Below are 22,431 nucleotides of genomic sequence, written 5' to 3'. Positions count from 1 at the left end.
TTTTTTTTTAATTTATTTATTTTTTATTTTTTTCCTGCTCCATAAGAAAGACTTTTAATTTGTTACAGAATTAAAGGAAATTAAGATTTCAATATGTCCAAAATGTTTACATGTGTTTTTCAAACACAGTTCTAATTATCAGAATTTTAAAATGTCCTGTCTACAGTTATCCCCCAAAGACTGCTATTCACATTCTAGCGAACAATATCACATTACCAGATAGGAAAAAAATGTTTGCATATAATCTAATTTGCAATAGAGTACCTTTATTTTCAGCTCAGTGCACATACTTTTTAAAAATTTATTTATTATTTATACAATGGTCTGCCTGCATGTGTCTCTGCAGACAGAAGTTGACACCAGATCTTGTTACCAGTGGTTGTGAGCCACCATATGGTTGCTGGGAATTGAACTCAGGACCTCTGGAAGAGCAGTCAATGCTCTTAACCTCTGAGCCATCTCTCCAGCCCTCCTATGTTTTTCTTATTTTACGTCACATTCTAGCCTCTGAGTCCCATGTGGCAAGTGGCAGAATTGGCACTTTTTTTGAGGCTGAATAATATTCAGTGGCATACATGCACACGTGTATGTTATATCCAATTGTAAACACACACATTTAATATTCATTGGTGTATATATACACATGCATATGTAAGTTGTATTAATTGATATATATACACACCTTTGTATGTTATGAGATATAACAGTTTATCTTCTCATCCTTTGACACCTAAGCTGATTTTATATCTTTTTTTGCAATATGGTTGCAGTGCAATGGGGTGCTGATGTCTTCTAACATTTGTTTTAAAATGTATGTGTATGAGGTTTTGCCTGCAGGTGTCTCTGTATACCACAAGCATGCCTTGTGCCCCAAGAGGCCAGAAGAGGGTTGAACTGGAGTTATAAATGGTTGTGATCCTCCGTGTAGGTGCTGGGAACTGAGCCCAGGTCCTCTGGAAGAGCAGTAAGTGCTCCCAACCACTGAGCCACCTCTCCAGCCCTAGTACTCATATTCTTATGAGGTGCTAAGTTCCTTTCTTTGGGTCCCCACTCAGAAGAAGGTAGCTGAGAAGGAAGAGAACCTCTCAGAGCCCTTGAATGGGACAGTTACGAGGTCACAGAGGCCTGGTAGTACGGTCAAGACTGGGTAGGGGAAGGCAATTGTAGGTATTCACTTCCTAACACAATTTGTAAGAGAGGAGGGGGCTCCAAAATTCAAGATGAATAATATTCAGTGCAACATTTTTAAAAAGCCAACAGAAACACCCAAATCTATGCTAAGAAAATTATTAGAATTTTGCATAATAAAAACAGCTTCAGCATCGTTGACTTTTCCTTCTGTTCTAGATGCCAGTGTGAGGAGCACTAACTGACATTGTGGGGATGAGGGTCCAGTGTGAGGAGCACTAAGTGACACTGTGGGGATGAGGGTCCAGTGTGAGGAGCACTAAGCGGCATTGCGGGGATGAGCTTCAGGTGGAGTCAAAGTTGAAGAAACTGAGCCTGAGTGGACCTTGGTGGAGGGGACTCAGGCCCAGTGTCTTTGTGATGATTACTGTTTAAGGTGGAGGAGCCTTGGATGAGCTAAGGAGCACTGCCCCAGGAAAGTGGAGGGAGGACTGGGGAAGACTGTGAAGATTGGCGTCTTCTCCGGGGGTGTGAAAAGTGTCTGACCAGAATCTCATAAACAAACTGCCTGGAAGATGACGAAAACACAGGAAGTTGTGCTGTGTGATTCTCCTTCCTCAGCTTCCTGCTGTAATGTCTATTTATTGTGCGTGTGTGCATGCACGTGTGTGTGTTCACATGCATGTGTGCATGTGAGTGTGTGTGTATGTGCGTGTGTGTGTTATATTTTATAACAAGTACATTGACTTCTGGCCTCTAAGAAGAATTATTCACCTATGCTGAATATTTGACCAAATGCTATGAAAATCATATATTTTAATTAGCTTACAAAATGGTAGGTTTAATCCTTAGTTTTGGTTAAGCCTCTCCTCTCCCTTTCAGCTTTCTGCTGCTCTAGATCTGATTGGGAGAGAATCAGGATCTGAAAACGGGGTACAGGGTGACCAGCCCCCCTCTCCCAGTTAGCCCAGGACAGACTATTACCTGTGATATAGAAATATTGGTACAAAAATGAAAAAGTGCTGGGTATACCTAGCTCGCTTGCCTACCTGAGACTGTGATGACGCCAGGAGGCAGAGGTGAGGGAATTTAAGATTCTGGCCAGAGAATTTGGTTTCAGGTCCAGTTCAGAGAAAAGGAAGTGAGGTCATTTCCCGGTACTGTCATATGGAACCCACTCATTCATTCCTTGCATACCACGTGCTGGCTCTGAGTCAGACACGGCGACTAAGCAGAGTGACCACCAGACTGCCTCTGCCCCGGTCTAGACGGGGTGGCCCGTGGAGCCCCGGGACCTTTGCCAGAAGCTTGGGTTAGATCCTCTTTTGGCATCTGGGAATCCTAAGCGTATTCCCAGTGCAGCGGCTGGAGCGATGCTCTCTCGAACCTCGTCTGCGTTTCTGAGCTTGTGGGGCTGTTTAAAGCAGCGACTGCGATGAGCTCATGACTTCCTCCAGAGGTGAAACTGAGACTGGGTTTAGGTTTTCCGTCCTCCAGTTGCCAAGGTTAGGGACCGTGCATACCAAATGAGAAAATACGTGGGTGTGGAAGAGACGGGGAGACCGGCGAGGGGGCGTTTCACCTGAAGAAGGGGAATTCCTTTAGGAATTTTGAAAGGCCCAGTTGCCTTTTCTGTCTTGCCATAGAAGCTGTAAGGTTTGAAACAGGATCGGGGTTAAGCAACAGGATGTTGATCAATCAGGCTTGGGAATTTGTAGATCAGGGAGGAATCAGAGCTTGGGCAACCCTGTGTGCTCTCAGGAGCGAGGAGAGAGTGACCGTCCTGTCTGGGAGGGGCGTGGAGCTCTGGATGGAGTTCCCAGAAGTGGGCTTGGCTGCTGATGGCCATGTTGAGCCTTTGTATTGAGCGTTAAAGACTGGTCTAGAATGTGGCTTCATTGTGGAGTGTGCCCAGCATGCCCAAAGTTCTGGCTTCAGTCACCAGCCCTGCTTAAAACCAAAGAAACCACCAAAACAAACAAAATCCCAGGTGTAGTGGCCTGACCCTGTAATCCCAGCAGCTTCAAGGACATCCTGGGCTACAGGAAAAACAAACAAACAAAAAGACTCCTACAGCTACCCCCAAAGTCCATGCTGTCATCTGAACCAGTCAAGTCTGCCCTGTCCTTTCGGGAAAGTTTTAGGCATCCTCGTTCTAAGGTCTCTCTGTCTACATACACACAAAGGAACTGGAGTGACAGCTGATTGTGAGCCACTGTGTGGGTGCCAGGAATAGAACCCAGGACCTCTGGAAGGGCAGACAGTGCTCTTAGCCTCTGAGCCATCTCGCCAGCCCCAGCAGCTAATATTTTTATTATTCTGAGTCTTCTTACTCGTGAATAAAGGATGGCTCTCCACTTATCTGGGTCTTCGGTAATGTCTTTTTAATAATGCATGTTTGTTCCAGTAAGGTCTTGTATAGCTTTTGTGTGGGTCATTCTTACATCTTATCTGTGTGATGTGATAATATACGGCGATTAGTACTGTAGTTTTTAAACTGCTTTCTTATTTGAGATATGGATGATCTCCTGCTGCCCTGGAACTTGGCTGCCAATGGGTCCAGCCATCCCCCTGCCTCTGTGTCCTTAGCACTGGGATCACACGTGTGCAGCAACACAGCCTCAGAGAAGGGAGGGCAATCTACCTCACGCGACAGTCTCTGGCATGGAGCATTTAAGTTAGAAGACATTAGTACATCACAGAAAAACTCAGTTTGGGAACTGAAAATTTAGGAGGTATCTTGGACTCAGTGCTGTGGTATGGGAGAGCTGCATCATCCTTGATCTCAGGGAGATGGGAGATTGTTGGATGTTCAACAGCATCCTAGCCTCTGTCCAGCAGATCCCAGATGATGGGGGATGATGACCCAAAGCAGATATCATCAAATGACTTTTGGGGGGCAAGCTTGCTGTGCACGAGGCTATGGAACTGGCCTGTAGAACTGAAGAAAAACCCTTATCTCCTGCAAGCCCCCTGAGCACACTCATGTAGACTCTCAGGTGCAGGCCCTGAGGATTTGTTTTCTGCTTTGTCTATTGTTGTGGTGGTTTTAATTGTTAAAGGGTTGTGTATGTGCACTGCGTGCATGCAGTGTCCAAGGAAGCCAGAAGAGGGCACGAGACTCCTTGGGAACTGGAGTTATGAAGGGCTGTAAATTGCATTGTGAGTTCTGGGAGCCAAATCCCCAGGCTTCTGCAAGAGGAGCAAGGGCCCTTTATTTACATTTGCACTTATTGTATATAGTTTTTCTTATATTAGTTATAGCCGTCTTTTTATTTTAGACAAAAGTGGAAAATATAGTGATACATTATTTGTCTTTTAATAAATAATGTTAGAAGAGAGAGACCACTTGTTGGTTCCTGGCTGCCCTGCTAGCTTAGACCCGAAATAATCACATAGAAGCTATATTAATTAAATCACTGCTTGGCCTATTAGCTCTAACTTCTTATTGCCTAACTCTTACTTTTTTTTTTTTTTTTTTTGGTTTTTCGAGACAGGGTTTCTTTGTAGCTTTGGTGCCTGTCCCGGAACTAGCTCTTGTAGACCAGGCTGGCCTCCAACTCATAGAGATCCGCCTGCCTCTGCCTCCCGAGTGCTGGGATTAAAGGCGTGGGCCACCACTGCCTGGCCCGGCTAACTCTTACATCTTAATTTAACCCATTTCTATTAATCTGTGTATCACCACATGGCTGTGGCTTTCTGGCTAAAGTTCTGACTGGAATCTCTCTCTGGTGGCTTCATGGCTTCTCTCTGACTCTGCCTTCTTTTTCCCAGCACACAGCCTAGCTTTCCCCACCTAGTTCTGTTCTTCCCTGCCATAAGCTCAAAGCAGTTCTTTATTCATTAATCAATAAAAGCAACACAGAGACAGAAGGACCCCCTACACCAAAATAAAGCTTGCCTGAAGATCAGAAGGCAAAGATAAGACTCTAGAGACCAGGGAGTGGTGGTACTCCCAGGACTGTGGAGGCAAGCCAGCTTCAAGGCCACCCTGGGCTATACAAGATTGAATCTGTCTAAAAAGAGAAACAGTTCACACAAAGGTGATCCCACGCCTTTAATCCCAGCACTAGGGAGGTGGAGACTGGAGAGATATGGCTTGGGTGGAGAGAGGAATATAAAAGGGAAGAGACAGGAGCTCACTGGAGTGCGGAGTCTGAGGATTCCTGGAGACAGGAACTCGCCCTTTACTCTGGAGATTTGGTAGCCGTAAAAGGTCCTATTCTCTTTGGATGTACACCTTGCTCAGCCTAGATATAGTAAGGAGGGCCTTGGACCTTCCACAAAGCAATGTGCCTTACCCTCTCTGATGAGGTGGGAGGATGTATGAAGGGATTGAGAGGAGGGGAGGGAGTGGGAACTTGGATTGGTATTTTTTAAAAATCTAATAAATTTTTAAAAAGTCTTTCTAGTGGTTGGCTGCTTTGCTTTTCTGATCTTCAGGTTGAACCCCAATATCTGACTCTGGGTTTTTATTATTTGTGCTACATTTGATTGTAATTTTGCTCATGCTGATACATGAGTTTCCCCTTCAGCAAGAGAGAATTACTTCTCCAGCTGGAGATAATGGTGCAGCCCTATAACCTCAGGATTCTGGAGGCTGAGAGAGGAGAATTGCCATGAGTTTGAGGCTAGCCTCAGTTTTTATAGTGAGTTTCAGGCTACCCTGTGCCACATGACTGTAGGAGGGTAAGACCTATACATGGCAAGGTCCTGTTTGTAGAAAAAGAAAGAAAGAAATTCTCTCATTTAGGAAGGGGACCTTCTACGGGGGGTTTTGTATTTCTGCTGAAGGCCTTCTTGACTTCTTGGGGAATTTTCTTTTTTTTTTTTAAAGATTTATTTATTAATTATGTATACGTTATTCTGCCTGTATGTGTCCCTGCAGGCCAGAAGAGGGCGCCAGATCTCATTACAGATGGTTGGGAGCCACCATGTGGTTGCTGGGAATTGAACTCAGAAGCTCTGGAAGAACAGTCAGTGCTCTTAACCTCTGAGCCATCTCTCCAGCCCCCTTGGGGAATTTTCTTATGCTAATTTCTTGACCTGGGCTTAACAGAAAAAACCAATAAAATAGTGATTATTTAGATTATAGTTCAACCTCTTCTTTCTGTGCTTTTCTCTGTCAAGTGCCCAATCCCAGCAGCCACAAGACCTGCCTGTGCTGTGCCCCAGCTTCCAGGCTTGGAGGGTTGCTGCTTCTTAGTGGCCTGGCTCTGTCTGGGAATCTGTGCTCTCCTCCTGATAGTTCCTAGCAGCTGTTGCCCCTGAGTAACTGGGATTTGGCTGCCAAATTGTCCTGTCCCATCCCCTTCCCCAGTCCCCCATGCTTCCTGTCCCCCTGTTCCAAACTCCCCCCCCCCCCCGCCCCCGCCGTCCTGTCCTTGTCCGTCCCCCCCCACCCCGTGACCCCTGCCTCCGTCAGCACAGAGGCTTGTGAGCGTCGTGACCACCGGCAGAAGGCACCATGGGCCTGATAGTGGGAGAAGATGACCTGGGCAGATATTGCTCTGTGTTAACTCTGGTGGTGGCGTTTCATTTGCGGCTTTCTTGGCAAGCAGGGTTAAGCAGTTCCTGTCTACTAGTTTTGCTCAGTCCTTTTTCAAGCACGTCTGGACAGTTTGGATTTTTCTTGCTCTTAGGTTTAATGGTCTCGTATTTTATTTTTTCCTTACTTATTTCTTGTTGGACACACAAACGTTTTAGAGGTTAAGCCTAGGATAGCATTCAATAAGAATATTACACTTCTCACGAACGGAGGAGAAAGAGAACTTCCGCGGCCTTCTTGTTACAGAAAGTAGCAGTTAGGTTAAAGCGTTGTCCTCCCAGGGATGGTTTGCAGGCTTCAGACGTCTGAGACTCACACAATTAGTCACTGAGACTTTTTGAGAAAAGTCTTCCGAGCACAGCTTTTTCTATGTAGGGTGATGGTTTTAGTTCTATTCCTTTATTTATAAATAAACCTATTTAAGTTGTTCGGATAAATGGATATTGAGATTGGCGTAGCCTCACCAATCTTAGATGAATACTTAAATATCATCATACAAAATAGGTGAAACCATTATCATCTAAGAGTTAGATTGTGTTTCTGTTTTTTCCATTGAGTTCAGAGGACTTTTTCATTTTATTTTGTTTTGTTACTCAGAGACAAGGTCTCCAGTATAAGGGCTGGCAAGATGGCTCAGTGGGTAAAGGTGCCTGCTGCCAAGGGGGATGGTCTGAATTCGATCCCTGGACCCACATAATAGGAGAGAACTCTGACTCTTTATTCTGTGGCCTCCAGTTGCAGGTGGAATGCCCACAAATCCCTCCCCTGTATAAACAAACAAGCAAGCAAACAACTGTATTTTAAAAGTCAAAACCAAAAGATTTATAGTCCAAATCTGAAAACTGCTCGGTTCGATGGTTACGAAATCGTGCCTTGAGCTGGGCACTCAGACCTGTGGTCTCCCCAGGTCTTCCTTCCACTCCCATGATGCCATTGAGAATTTTGGTGGTCTTTGCTGCTAGGGAGCAGTATGTTGAGGGTCGGGAGACCTGGCACGTTCCTGGGGCACAGGGTCCGAGGACCTGGTGTAAACTCAGGAAGCGCTTTGCCCAGCTCCTCTGGAGGGTCCCGTGGGCGAGGCTGCGGGCGAGCCTCAGCTGTGAGTGCCCGGTGTGTGGGAAACTGTAGGAGAGCAACTGAGGAGGGACAAGGGAAAGGACAGAAACCTCATTTGGTGAGGACCCTGCAGGGAGGCGCCCCTTTGCCAAAATCGGCTTTCGTTTAGAACACATGGGAGGGGCTAAGGAGTGGGCGTGGGTGGCAACTCCTCAAATCAGCTGCTTAGTCATCGGACTTTACCTCTTCCCCTGACCTCTCTCATGGTAACTTTAGTCTTTAGCTGCCTAGCTAGTGATTTCCCCTACCCTGCTTTCCATTCTGATTAAACCATGTGGGAATTTTTGGAGGTAATTTTGCCTTTGATGTCATTTTCTTGAATGTCTGGGTTTTCTTCTGTGTCTTTTGGCTTTTGGCTCAGTTTTTGACTCTGTCTGCTGAGGCTCTCTTTCTCCTGACTTAAAGGGGTGAACTGGATCCCCTTGCTTACAGAGACCCAGTAAGAAAGGGACATAGGCGAAGGGATCCGGCAGGATTAAAAGTGTCCTCTCACCGCAGCGTGCCTCTCCTGCGAGAGTTGGGAAAGAAATGAAGAAAGGCCTCCAAAATGAAGTTGCTGACTCGCGGTGCGCGGAGCCCTGCTAAGTGGATAGACGCTGGATGAGACCCTGATTGCTGACTTCTGGAACATGGCCCTGTGCCCCGTGTCTGCTGAGGTCATCCACCAGCTGGAGGAGTCCCTGGACGACGAGGAGAAGGAAACGATGCTTTTCTTATGTAGAGATGTGGCTGAGAACCTGGCTCCACCTAACGTCAGGGAGCTCCTGGGCACCTTAAGTGAGAGAGGCCAGCTCTCCTTGGCTACCTTGGCTGAACTGCTCTACAGAGTGAGGCGCTTCGACCTGCTTAAGAAGATATTGAAGACGGACAAAGCGGCCGTGGAGGCCCACCTCCGCAGAAACCCTCACCTTGTTTCTGATTATAGGTAACTCCTGAGCTCCGAGCCAGGCTGCACACTGGGGAGGGAGCCGGGGGAGGGGGGCATCACTTCCGCTTTCTTCTGATCCAACTATCCGCGATACCACTTTTATGGCGCGGAACGCTCTGGATTTCTGTTTGTTGGTTGGCTTTGTGTTTTTCAGAAGCCCCTTATAGCTCAGGTTAGCTTGGAACTTCCTGTGTAGTCCAGGCTGGGCCTCCAACCCATAGCAATCCTCCTGCCTCGGGTGTAGGCTCACGGCTTGTTTGAATTCAATAAAACATGGGCTGCTTACCCGGAATGCAACTGGGGGAAAGATCATCGTGGAAGCGGAAGGGACAGATAGTCTGTGTGTGCCGGAAGAGGGACAGATTGACAAGAGGAAGAAAGGAGAAACAGTGTAGCGCTGATCTTTTTTGGGAGCTGCAGTGCTTTGGAAAATTCTGGTACTGAGAAATAAAGTAGCAAGAGTGAGTAACCTCCCTACTGCCAGAGCTGTGGCCCTTTCTAACTCTTCCTCTGCCAGGGCAGTCAGCCAAGGAAATGCCTCAGGGTGGGTTCCCTTCCCATAGTCTTGCCTCTCTGCCTCTGAGGGGGCCAACAGGGACTTTCTTCAAGGAACTGCCTTCCACCCCCTTCTGGTTAAACCAGGACGACCATCTATGTCCCTAAGTCCGAGAGCCTTGGGGGACTTCCTTCCCCATATGAGGGACCCTCTGGAAGGGTTGTTTTCTGAGGCAAGAAGGAGACCTTGTTCCTTTAAATTGCTTCCTGTTCCTCCAGGCTGCTAGTTCTGTTGATTGTGTAATATGTATTTGAAGATGTTTATTTTTATTATTATGAAAAGAGCTGGAGGTAGCACGGGCTTTGTAAAGTGTTGCGAGGTGTTGAAAGGGCTGCGTTAAATCTTGGACCAGTTACAGCCCACCCAGGCTGTGCCAGTTACTAACTTTACAAAGTGAAGAATAATATAGCCCAGCTAGTTGTATCTAGTGACGAAGACCTGAAATCCCAGCTACTACTCAGGAGACAGAAGCAAGAGGGTTGTGAGTTCAAGGCCAGCCTGAGTGACTTAATAAAACCCTGTCTGAAAAGGTAGCGGGGGAGGGGGGGGAGGGATGTGTGTTGAGCAATAGCTCAGCGGTAGGCCCTTGCATAGGGTGTGTTTAGTTCTGGGTTCAGCCCCAACACCACAGACAGTGACTGAGCTCCACAAGTTTCTCTTTGGATAGTGTACCAAGTGGCTTTCTGTGTGAGATGCTTGGGGTTATTGTTACCCTTGGTAAAGTTTCCCTTGTTCAACCATCAGCTGACGCCACTGATCTCACACATTTAGGGGACACTCACTTGGCCTCAGGAACTGCATTCAGGTGCAGTGGGTAGTGATGGGCGTGTCAGGCCCTCTAGAGGAGGCTGGCCGTTGAGGTCACACGATGGACCTATTCACCTGTCTGCTTGGCAGGCTTCACCAGGGCCTGGCTAAGCTCTGGGCCAAGAAGAATCCCAAAGAATATGGGGGAGTCTCCCTGGGAAAGCCATCTTCTACACAGGTGTTCTGACAAAGTGTGGTGGCTACCCCAGTTAGAGCAGAGTGAACGCATTGGGAGGGGTTTTCTAGATCAGACATTGGTGGTCAGAAGCTCCATGGCGGACGTCTTTTAACTTTCAAGTTTAAGCGTGGGCCAACACGTCAGAGATGTTTCTTTGCTTTAGAGACTCAAAGTGTGGTTCTTAGACCAGTGGTCAACAGAGAGGGCAAGGCCACTCTGAATTCGGTCTTTCCTGTTACTCATCTCTTAGATCTCACTATGACTTCTGGGAACCGAGGGGTTTTTTCAGGGAAGTCTACTTGCAAGGTTGTTTTTGGAGCTGTTGGTTAGAAAGGGAAGTACTGTGTCCTACTGCAAACAAAGGAAAGGCCAGGTGTGGTGCATGCTTGTAATTCCAGCACCTGGGAGGGGGGCAGAGACAGGAGGATGGGTGCAGTCTGAGGCCAGTCTCTGTCCAGGGAGAGCTAAGATAGTCTGGACTACACAGCAAGAGCCATCTCTAAAAACCAAGCCAAACAAAAAACAGAAGAATGAGTTTTCCTTTTGAATTTTCTTATAGTTTCTTGGAGGATATTTCTATCAAGGCTTCCTGTTTTATAGAGTGGGGGCATCTTCTGTGGAACAAGAATTAGTCAAGTTGTTGGCCTTGGTGAGGGATGGGCTCTTGGATTCTTGTCTGGGTTTACTAAGGAAACTTTTGGGATTTACAGGGTGCTGATGATGGAGATTGGCGAGAATCTGGATAAATCCGATGTGTCCTCGTTAATTTTCCTTATGAGAGATTACACAGGCCGAGGCAAGGGAGCCAAGGACAAGGTGAGTTGTGTTTTCTTGGTGCCCATTCCAAAGAACTGTCAGAAGTAGGGCTCTGGGGCCTGGAGAGATGGCTCAGAGGTTAAGAGCACTGATTGCTCTTCCAGAGGTCCTGAGTTCAATTCCCAACAACCATATGGTGGCTCACAGCCATCTGTAATGAGATCTGGTGCCCTCTTCTGTCGTGCAGACAGAATACTGCACACATACATAATAAATAAACCTTAAAGAAAGAAAGAATGAAAGAATTCAGAAAGAAAGAAGTAGGGCCTGTTCCTTGTGATGTGGAGAGAGAGGGAAGTGGGCAGCCTGCTGCCATGGTCCTAGGAGCTCTCTCAGGTAGTTTTTCTGTGACCCTGGTAGCAAGAGAATGGGTTTTTAACTGAGAGGGAATTAGGTTGGTACTCTTTCCTCCTGTGGCCCTAGGAGTTTCTTTTATGCTCAGATTTGGTCCTGATTTCTGTAAAAGTCACCGACTTGGCTGGCTTCAATGACAGTTCTCTGATTTGACGGCCCTCTTCCAAGCGAGGACATCCTGTCTTCTTGTGTGGAGTAGAGACCTTGCTGGTCCACTCTCATTTGCTGGCCCTCGGCCGTTTTACTCCCCTCAGTGGCTGTGGGTGGGGGTGGTTTGCGGTGTATGTGGGAAGTGACGAGGGTAGAGATGTCTGACCGTTTTAGAGTTGTCAGGGTTGTGGGAAGGGTGTTTGAACTCCTGACACAATTAACCTGAGGACAGGCCAAGAAGAATCTCCGACTCTGGGAGTGATAATAAGTCTTCCAACTGGCTTCCCTGCCTTTTAGAATTCCCTCAGGCTCCTTGATTATAGAAAAACAGGAAGACCTCATCTTCCAACATCAAATGTAAATGAAGAAAGTGAAGGCTGGGAGTTTTTTGCGGGGGATTTCCCTAATCAACGCCTTCCATTTATATGTAATTGATTAGGCTTCTTGTCTTTGCAAAATAATGATTAACGGTTAAGTAACCAATGTTAACCGTGAGCAAAATAAAATCCAAAGCCATGCCCACTTTTAAAATTGTGTTCTTTCCAGCCCAGCTACTTCAGGGTGAATGAGTCAAAGGGCCCCATTCTTTCTGGGAACCATCTCTTGAGTCAGAATGGCCTAGAATGGATGAAGACAGTTTAAAATGGCATTATGAGAATTTCCCATATCAACCTTTTCCTCAGCTACCCCCCCCCCCACTCTCTGGGAAGCTCTTACGGTGTGTGGTGCTGAGGATCAAGCCCAGGGTGTCATACATGTGAGGCAAGCTTACTCTGCCACCCAGGCTACAGCCCTAGCCCCCATTTCTTTGAGTCAAATTCAGGAGGGTGATTGATTCTGAGCAGAACTGTCACCAAGGGTTACCGGAAGGTCTCATCTTGCTACCTTTTCCTGATATTATGACCACCAGGTGGCCTACACTTTTCACTGCAGACCTGTTAGCTCCACTCATGATGTGTTCTTCTTGCTGGTGATTCTCTTAGAGTTTCTTGGACCTGGTGATTGAACTGGAGAAACTGAATCTTGTTGCTGAAGATCAATTGAACTTACTAGAAAAAAGCCTGAAGAGCATCCACAGGATAGATCTGAAGACCAAAATCCAGAAGTACACGCAGTCAGGTAAGAAATTTCGGTATCTCAGTGATCTTCAGTGCGCAGGAGGAACGGTTGGTTGGTGGAGAGTTGTCACCTGTTGGGTGCCTGGCTGAAATGGAACCCAAGCATCCCAGCCCCCTCTAGCCTACACCAAGAGGTCATAGTCCTTTATAGCCTTCTCATCCCAATATCCCAACCCTACTGGCAGGTCTCCTACCTCTGAAAATTGCCACTAAGCAGGTCTTACCATTCTGTTCTTTTGAGGAGTCTGTATCTCTGTTTTTAAAGAACAGAGAGACTGTGGACTTTCAGGACTTTGATTATAGATAGAGCCCCGTGGCCCAGCTCCACGTTGGACCTGGTGACCACCATCCAACTCAGTCTGATTGCTGTCCTGTATGTGTGCTGCGTTTCTCTTAACCTCACGGAAAAGGTCACTTTGGTTTTTTCTTTAATTAAGGGGGTTGACCCTTTTACCTTACACATAACACAGGGTCACAGTGTTAGGTCATGACTGAGACTCGCTTATATATAAGACAATCTGCCCTCATTCTGAATGACAGAATTAGGAATGGCCTTAGTTTCTTTTTAATTTAAAAGTATTTATTTATTTATTCATTTAGTGTGTGTGTATGTGATACCACATGTTATGTGGGTGTCATTGTTTTCCTCCCACCATGTGGGGCCTGGGGATTGAAATTATTTTATCATCCTTTCTTTCTTTCTTTTCTTTTTTTTTTGTTTTTTTTGTTTTTTTTTTTTTTCTTTTTGGTTTTTCGAGACAGGATTTCTCTGTAGCTTTGGTGCCTGTCCTGGAACTAGCTCTTGTAGACCAGGCTGGCCTCGAACTCACAGAGATCCGCCTGCCTCTGCCTCCCGAGTGCTAGGATTAAAGGTGTGCGCCACCACCGCCTGGCAAGTCATTCTTACTGGTGGACAGAAGTCATCTGAGCGGATGCTTTGAATTCAGATGATTCAGGTTTAAGGTATTTGAAAAGATTGGCTGGGATCTGAGGCACTGTTGAAGACTCGTTTGACAATTCATGAATCTTAGCCCCTCTCTCTGTCTTTACAGGCCAAAGAGCAGGATCAAATTATGTGAATTCTCTCCAGGCCTCTCTTCCAAACTTGAGCATCAAGGAGCCTTCATATAACTCAAGGGTGAGTCTGGAGCCGGTGTATGGACTGACAGCATGAACCCACTCCAGAGGAGTCATAAAAGTGTGCAACTTCTTATGATTATAAACTTTAAAGTGCTCAGCTGGTGGGCAGTGGCGGTGCGCGCCTTTAATCCCAGCGCTTGGGAGGCAGAGGCAGGCGGATCTCTGTGAGTTTGAGACTAGCATGGTGCATTCCAGTATAACCAGGGCTGCACAGAGCTGTCTCAAAAAACCAAATAAAAGCTGGAGAGATGGCTCAGCAGTTAAGAGCACTGGCTGCTCTTCCAGAGGTCCTGAGTTCAAGTCCCAGCAACCACATGGTGGCTCACAACCATCTGTAACAGGATCTGATTCCCTCTTCTGGTGTGCCTGAAGATGGGTCACTCATGTACATTAAATAAATATTTAAAAGAAAGAAAAAGTAAAAAGAAAGGAAAAATGTGTTTAATAATATATTTGGGGAGTTTAAGGAATATGTAACAAGAAAGTATCTTATGTGTCACGTGTCTGTTACATGGGTATGACTATTATTAATATTTTTTTCTTTTAGTCTTATTTTTATGTGAATTAGCAAATGTATCTATTTATACAGTTGGATATTTTTTCACTGTTTGTTTCTTTGAAGATTCTCTTTTAAAATAAAAATAGATAGGATGTACCTATAGAAAGAAAAGCTTCAGCGTCCCCCAAAGAGATCTTAAAATTGTGATTTCTCCCTCCCCTGTACACTCTCGTCCCAGTTACTCTCTGTTAAGGCAACTCTTCTTGACCGGTCTCTTGACTGTGCAGAGATTGTCTGCACACATACAGCAGACAAGGGATAGCACGCCTTGCCATTCTTCTGAACACAGAATTCTTAGACATGGTACCACACGGTTCATATGAGTTCACACATGTAACCCAGTCTGGCCTGGAGTCCAATGTTAACCCAGGCTAGCCTTGAAGAGCAAGGACCCTCTCCTTGCTTCAGCCTCCTAAGTGCTGGCATTGTAGACCCGTCCTGCCAGGAGGGCTTGTAGCTTTCGTTTTCTATACGTACCACCATGTATTTAGTTCTTTCTTTCCGATGTGCAGATTGCCTCTGTTCTTGTGTTGTGACAAACATGACTGCAAAATAAATATCCTGATTCTCACCTCTTTGTGCATTTTCTTTTTTAAAAAAATTAATTTAAAACACATTTTCCTTTTTATTTTCTGTTTACTGTATGCATGTGTGCCTGTATGAGTTTTTGTATACCCGTGTCTGTTCAGGAGCCCAGTGGAGTCAGAAGAGGGCATCAAATCCCCTAGAACCGGAGTTGCAGGCAGTTCTGCGCCACCATGTGGGTGCTGGGAATTGAACTCAGGACCTCTGGAAGAGCAGCCAGTGCTCTTAACCTCTGAGCCATCTCTCCAGCCTTTCGCCTTTTTACTGAGTGTGTCTTGATAATTTAAAAATTGGCAAACTTTTCTTTAATGAGTGACAAAACAGAAGATTTCTCTTTCTAGTTAATGATCGTAAGTGTCTCGTGGTCGCATGTGGTTGTGTTCTGAGGAGCACAGTTCATTTTGTGCTTATTCCCTGGTTAATCTTCTTTCACGAGAAGAAACCTTGGTATAATATGAACCCAACCCCCCTTAAAGTTATGCGGACTTCGGGGTGGATACTTAGTCTTGAGTTAAGTTTTGTGGTTGAATTATAAACACTTCTATGAGTGTCTATCATGAAAACATCCCTCCCAGTTTATAAACAGTTTCTGGGAGGACACTAGTTCTAGATGGTACCTTAGCAGACTGGCTGCTAAGGATTGCACTGCCCCACCCACTAACTGAACGATAAGGGCACATATGTCTAAATCACAGTGACTGTATATTTGTACCTCCCACAGGGCCGGCCAGGACCGGCCCCCGCTCATTCCACTATCTCCTGATCTATCTATAAACCACACGCATCTCATTGCTTAGGTACAGTTTTTAATTTGTCCCTCTAGTCTCCGATAGAAGACTAAGTCACAGCCAGCTGGATTTAGGATTTTCTGAGCTCTCTCCCCCACTACCTATTGTTATAACTTACACTAACATGCTCGGTTAAAGTTCTTCCATGTTTTCACGACTGTGTTTCTGTCCTGCCAATACAGGTGAGCATCCTCCCTGTCCTTGTAGCCTGCTCGGGACCCAACACGCTCTGTGCCTCATCTCTCTTTACGCTTGCTGTGTCTGGCACGCCACTTGATCTCTTGTTTAGTAGCAGGCACTGTGGCAAATGAACCTGGTAGCTTTCTCACAAGATTTAGGCTCTGATTAAGTCAGGATTATTCCTGGGGGGAGACCATAGCTTGCATGTCTCCAGTTTGCACACAGATGTACCCTCAGAAGCAGCTTACTGGATAATGTACTTCCTTCTTTGGGTAGGAGAGCTAAAGAGGTCAGCCGTTGTTGAAATACCAGTGGCCAGATGGTGGTAGGAAGTGATGTCATCTTGCGTAGTTCCTGTCATCTGAGAGGAGAGAAGCAGGTCTGTTTAATCTCCCAGGAGTGGTTCATGCAGAGTATGTGACTGTCGAGAATCACGCCCACATATCACTTATCTTGTAGCCATAATAGGACATCATTTATTTATTTATTTAGTAGTGCTGCAGATTGTATTCGGGTCTTTGGCTATAGACATTTATCAAGTGCTTCTCTGCATGCTAGACTGTGCTGAGGGTTTCTGAGTAATGAAACACCATAAACACCCTTCACGGCTAAGGCCTGTGAGTGAGTTTAGCATTCAAGAGCACAGACTCCATCCTCAGCACCCGCCTGGTGGCTCACAACTGTCGGTAGCTCCAGTCCTGGAAGATCCAATGCCTTAATTCTGATCTTCATGGACACCAGGCATCTACATGCATGCAAAACTCACATACGTTAAAAAAAAACCCTCCTTACCATCTATGTGTGGCAGGTACTATTCGATTCTTATCCTCACCTTTGCAGATGCAGAAGCAGATAGAGAGGTAAAATGGCTTGCTCACACTTTTAGCCAGGCTGCCCTTTGCCCTGGTGTTCACGGGAGGCACTGAATGTCAATCTCTGTCCCAGAGTGCTCTGAGTTGGGACCATTCTAGCACCCATGATGTACTATAACAGCTTAGAGCCGTTATGAAGTAGTCTAGCGTGTAAAAATATTGAGCTATTTAAAGAGGTGTAACATAGTGAGCTTCCGAAAAAAACTAACAGTGCGACCTTCTTTTTTGTATTTGAAGCTCCAGAATGGGCGAAGCAAGGAACAAAGATTTGCGGAACACCTTTGCGTTCAAAGTAAGGCCCCCAATCTCTTACAGCCATTCTTTATAAATGCTTTGTAGCTTTAATATAAGGGGCTGAGGTATAACTCAGTGGTAGAACATCTGACTAGTGCGAATGAGTCCCTGGGGTTCCATCTCCAGTACCAGAAAAGAAAAAATTCACGCTGTTGTGTCTGGTGGTCCCTGCTTATTTGACGTAGCTCCTTGAGAGGCTGGAGCAGGAGGAACCCTTGTGCCCAGGCGTTCGAGACCAGCTTCCTTAGCAAATGTGGTGAGACCCTGTCATCTAAGAAAGAGAAGAAGAAAGGAAAGAAAAAAGCGGGGGGAGTTCCATTGTGGGGCTGGTGATTTCTGTTACCCGCATATTTTAATTAAGTTCCCAAAAGGCAGTAAAACACATTCTTCAGATGAACTCACAGACACATGTAGTTCTCTGACTTAGCTCATCTAAACCTGGATAACACCCCCTCCATCAGGCACATAGCCTAGGCTGTGTTAGTCAGACGTGTGGCATTTGTGCATCTGAAATGGAGCTATAGCCAGACCATGCTGACATTAACCCAGCCATGATAGAGAACCACGGGAAACCAAATATCCAGCAGTAGGAAGAAAGGTTAATCTGGACCACCTCTTCCATGAAAAGAAAAGAAAGGCGATTAAAATATTGTTCATTTCCATCTATATGTTCTCTCTATTCTTAAAACATCAGCTTGAGTTCTTGGCATTATTTAAATTTTTGTTTGTTTGATGACTAGTGATAGAACCTTGCTGTGTATCCCTGACTGGGCTGGTATTTATGATGTGGTTCAGGCTAGCCTCAAGCTCACAGCAATCATCCCATTTCAATCTTCGTGAGAGCTGGGATTGCAGGGACATGCTGCCATAGCTGGCTTATAGCATCATATTTTTTAAAGCATTTCTTTGCTGCATGGGGACCTTTCCAAAGTGAGAGTCAAGACTCAGCCCTGTACCTGGGAAGTAGCGCAGGGCTACCCAAGGGCCTTTGAATCTGCTGTGTGCACAGTAGAGGAACTCAACACGAGTGGGGCAGCCGGAGCGTTTTGAGGGGGCCTTGTCCCCTGGTGGAGCCTTGTCCGTGCAGTTTGTGTAGTGTTCAGGCTCTGTGTGTTCCTGGAAGCTGAGAACCATTTTACCCGCGACCAGCCAGATGGTGCCGCTCACGCCTGCCGCTCCCTCCCTAACATTCTTCTCCCGGTGAAAACTGTTGAGAACGGAATTAATTCCTAAACTGACAGCCTGTTTCTTAAAACACTGCTGAGGTGGAGGAGTTAGCACTCCGAATGCCGCTGAAAGTGGAAAACGGGCCGGGCGGTGGTGGTGGCGCACGCCTATAATCCCAGCACACGGGAGGCAGAGGCAGGCAGATCTCTGTGAGTTGTACAAGAGCTAGTTCCAGGAAAGGCTCCAAAGCTACAGGGAAACTCTGTCTTGAAAAACAAAACAAAAAGTGGAAAATAGGAGATCCGGCATGCTAGCCTAGGAACGTAAAGCAAACATGTTCTTTCCGCTGTGACCCTAGCGTAGGTTGGTCCAGGTAAGTACTCGCGGTCCCCAACCTTCGAGAGCCACCTTTCCGCTTTGAACTGGTCTTGGCTCACTAATAAAAGGGAAAGCATCTGGTTAACTTGGCCTTTAACTAAGAAGTTTAAGATAGCCGGGCGGTGGTGGCGCACGCCTTTAATCCCAGCTCTCGGGAGGCAGAGGCAGGCGGATCTCTGTGAGTTCGAGATCAGCCTGGTCTACAAGAGCTAGTTCCAGGACAGGCTCCAAAAAACCACAGAGAAACCCTGTCTCGAAAAAGAAAAAAAAAAGTTTAAGATAATCAAGCCGTGTGTTCAGGTCAGTTTGGACTTCCAAATGGTACCTACTGAAAGATCTTGATGGTGATGGTGACTGGCACTTATTGTCAGGCACGTTCTAAATCTTTAACCAAGATAGGCGTGTCACTGAGATAGGTGTGCCACACACGTGTCTTCTAAGGAAGAATAGTTTGACTACACGCCAAGGGTGCAGCAGGCTGGGCAGTAACTAGAGTTCCGTATGGAACCTAATTAATATGCACACGCATACACACATACACACACATACATACATGCATAAACATACACATGCATACACATACGCACACACATATACACATGCATACACACATACACAACACACACATGCATACACACACGGACGCACAGACACATTCACACATGCACACACACATGCACACACACATGCACACACACTCAGGATCAAAACTAAGGGTGGGTAGCACAGGACGGCAATCCTAGCCCTCATGAGCTGAAGCAGAAGGAACACAAATTTGAGGTGGGCTCAGCCTGGGCTGCATATCAAGAACCCATCTCTGAAGCCAAACAAACTCCATTCGTTTTCCCCAAACCTCACAGATTCTGGCAGGGCTGTTTTTTTTCCTCCTTTGTCCTATCTTTAGACGTCATTTCTCACTTTGCCGCAGCCTCGGCCTAGAGATTGAACGAGCAGCCAGGATGAAGGTGTGAGCCAGCCCTTTCGTGGCTCCGGCACCCAGAGCCCCCCCCCCTTGTGCACGCTAATTGAGTCATTGTTGTGAAGCGGAGTTTGCCGTGGGCTCTCCACTTTCCATGTGTGCTGTGCGCTGTCTGGCTGCTGACATTTTATTTTATCATCCCCCAGCCTCACGGAACTATGAAAACATTGGCCATCTGTTCTGTACATAGCACAGACACAGAAGCGTTCCCTTCCTGCATGCTCCAAGCTGTTCCCTTTAGATGCAGTCCAGGGTTTGGGCCCATGTAGGAAAGCTATCAGTGTGGTGAAGTCAGAGTTTTGAATTCTCCTTATCAGGTTAAAACCCTGCCAGCCACCTGTTGGCTATCTGGGGGAGGTCAAGGGAGAGCCCTCTTACACTTGCGTGGCGTGTTTTTTCTACAGAATCCTGGAATAGCAGGGGCTCTTGAGTTTTCTTTTGAACAAGGCTTTTCCATGTGAGGTTGGAACTTTGGGCTGAGTCTAGCTGGAAAAAGAATAAGTAGTTAAGAAATGAGCAGACAAAACAAAAAACTCAGTTATGATAGAAAGAACTCAGCCAGAATGGGTGTAACTAAGTTCTGTCTTGTAAACGATTCTCTCTCTCTCTCTCTCTCTCTCTCTCTCTCTCTCTCTCTCTCTCTCTCTCTCTCTCTCTCCCCAGGAAAACCGGTGAAGACATCTATTCAGGAATCGGGAGCTTTTTTGTCTCCGGTAAAGAACAAATTCTCTGATTCGGTATTGTATACACAAGTATCTGCTAGAACACTGACATCCTAAAAAACAAACCCAAAAAACAGCCAAAAATGATCTGAAAAATTCTTCATGACAACTGGGTGCCTGTGCAGAACTCATTGGCCAGGAGCCTTGACTATAGCAGAGATTTTAAATAAAAAAAAAAAAAAAAAAAAAGACGTTCATGAATGAACTTCGGAATGCAGGGAGGTTCCAAGTGACAGCTCGTGTCTCAGCCGGGTCACTACTGAACATACCATGGGCAGTGACACCCCGTTGAACTGTGTTGCGTCCTGGCTTTTGTCTGGACTGACAAACTCCTCTTAAGAGGAGGTGGTGGAAGGCTGTCGTTTGTACCAGCTTAGAAAGATGTCTCTCGTTGCTGCTTTAGGCTTCCGTGAAGGCGCACGGCCCATCTTCCTTCTCTCTTCCAAATTCTCTTTATTCCGCAAAGCTAAGACCCATGTAAAGAGATAACGAGGCTTATTAATTAAAATTAAGCAAGAGCCGAAGCAGCTGTTTGCCTGAAACACATTCTCAGGAACAGAGGAAAAAAAAACCCTGACATTAATAGGAAATGCCAGCTGAGATGACTTTAGGTCATGTCTGTTGAGTGACTCACTTGTCAAAGGGATGCTTAAAACAATCCAGAAGAGCAGATGGCACAGGAGTGAGACCTAAGGGAGCAGAGAGGCAGCCAGCATCTCTAATTATGCCTGCCTTTCTTTGTAGCATATACACGAAGAGAGTTACAGGATGCAGAGCAAGCCCCTGGGTATCTGCTTGATCATCGACTGCATCGGCAATGACATAGGTAGGTGTAGAAGCCACAGGTTAACGGCTTCCCTGCAGCGTGTTCACTACCAAGCAAGTCGGATTTGTCAGCACGGTAAATACTAGCTGCAGTAACAAAGTACACTCTGTTATGACGTTCGCTTTTCTACTCCGTGTGGTCAGTCAGTTGGTGATTCCATCATCGTGGGGCCTTGAAGTCTTCTGTAGGGTCCTCTATGTGATTGACAGATGAGGGGATAGAGACTGTGTGCCAGACCTGAGAGTGGTGTCCCTCATCTCTACCTACATTAAGTGGCTCAAGCTAACCACAATGGGCATAGATAAACTGGCCCAGCTATGTGTTAGGAGAAACAGGAGATGAACTTGGGGAGCAGAAGTTATGTTGTGGTAGTTGGCGTGTCTTTAGTCTACCTGTGCGTCCTGGGTTTTATTCATCAGGGTCATCCAGGGATATTTATAACGAGAGGCATTCTGGTTTCTAGTATTATCTGGTGTTTCAGCTTTTCATCACGAAAGCCTTTAAAGCACATTCTGTGTTTACTTAGAGGGTTGTGAGGAGTGTTTGAGCCACGCGTGGCTTTGATCTACCTGTGAGGCATCGTCATTTGGATCTGAATTGTTTTGCTCGGTTGTTGGATGTCTGATGCACACTGAACCACTGGCAATAGATCAAGGGGAGCCTAGACACGGGAATGACTTCCCGTTTAATCACAAACTGGTGGCAGTTCACGGCTCTCGTGCCTCTGAACGTTCCTTAGCATGACTCAGAGATGACTCGCTCAGAACATTACCATGTGAGAAGAGAGGCTAAGAGAAGGTCAAGTTAGCAAATATGAAACTATATTTCCCAGGATTTTGGCTTCGATCCCACTTCCTCATATTCGGTTTCTGGTAGATATGAGGAACGTGTCCTTTCCTTTCATACTGATTTGAATGGAAACGGTCCCAATAGGCTCGTGTATTTGAAAGTGTGGCCTTTATCGTGGAGGTGTGGCCTTTTTGGTGGTGATGTGTCACTGGGGTGGGTTTGGGGTTTCAAAAGTCCACAGCAGCTGTGGGTCAAGATGTAAAACTCTCAGCTGCCGCCCTGGTGACATACCTATCTGCTTCCTGCCGTGATGGTGGGCTAACCTTCTGAAATACTGAGCAAGCCTCCAGTCAAATGCTTGCTTTATATGACTTACCATGGCTTCAGCACAGCAGTAGAGGTCCTAACTCTAAGATACCATTTTTTTAAAAAAATAGTATTATGTTAGTATTC

General features: G+C 46.1%; 1 protein-coding gene across 4 annotated transcripts in view; it reads left to right on the top strand.

Moving 5' to 3' along the window:
- The window catches only part of Cflar (CASP8 and FADD like apoptosis regulator), a 49,531-nt gene that overhangs the window by 11,137 nt on the left and 15,963 nt on the right, over positions 1-22,431 (top strand). Inside the window, exons 1-8 of one of the 4 annotated variants that reach the window (XM_057758447.1) lie at positions 7,836-7,850; positions 8,291-8,717; positions 10,972-11,077; positions 12,565-12,700; positions 13,752-13,837; positions 17,061-17,115; positions 20,305-20,354; positions 21,108-21,189. In XM_057758447.1, coding sequence (XP_057614430.1) covers positions 8,422-8,717; positions 10,972-11,077; positions 12,565-12,700; positions 13,752-13,837; positions 17,061-17,115; positions 20,305-20,354; positions 21,108-21,189 — 811 coding nt within the window. In that variant the 5' untranslated portion in view covers positions 7,836-7,850; positions 8,291-8,421. Of the gene's footprint in view, positions 1-7,835; positions 7,851-7,983; positions 8,083-8,224; positions 8,718-10,971; positions 11,078-12,564; positions 12,701-13,751; positions 13,838-17,060; positions 17,116-20,304; positions 20,355-21,107; positions 21,190-22,431 lie in introns of those variants that run through there. The other 3 variants (XM_057758446.1, XM_057758444.1, XM_057758445.1) reach the window with 3 other exon arrangements.

The sequence above is a fragment of the Chionomys nivalis genome, chromosome 26 (assembly GCF_950005125.1).
Source record: "Chionomys nivalis chromosome 26, mChiNiv1.1, whole genome shotgun sequence".
Classification (NCBI taxonomy): domain Eukaryota; kingdom Metazoa; phylum Chordata; class Mammalia; order Rodentia; family Cricetidae; genus Chionomys; species Chionomys nivalis.
The sequence above is the reverse complement of the archived record's forward strand: the minus strand, read 5'-3'. Positions and strand labels throughout refer to the sequence as shown.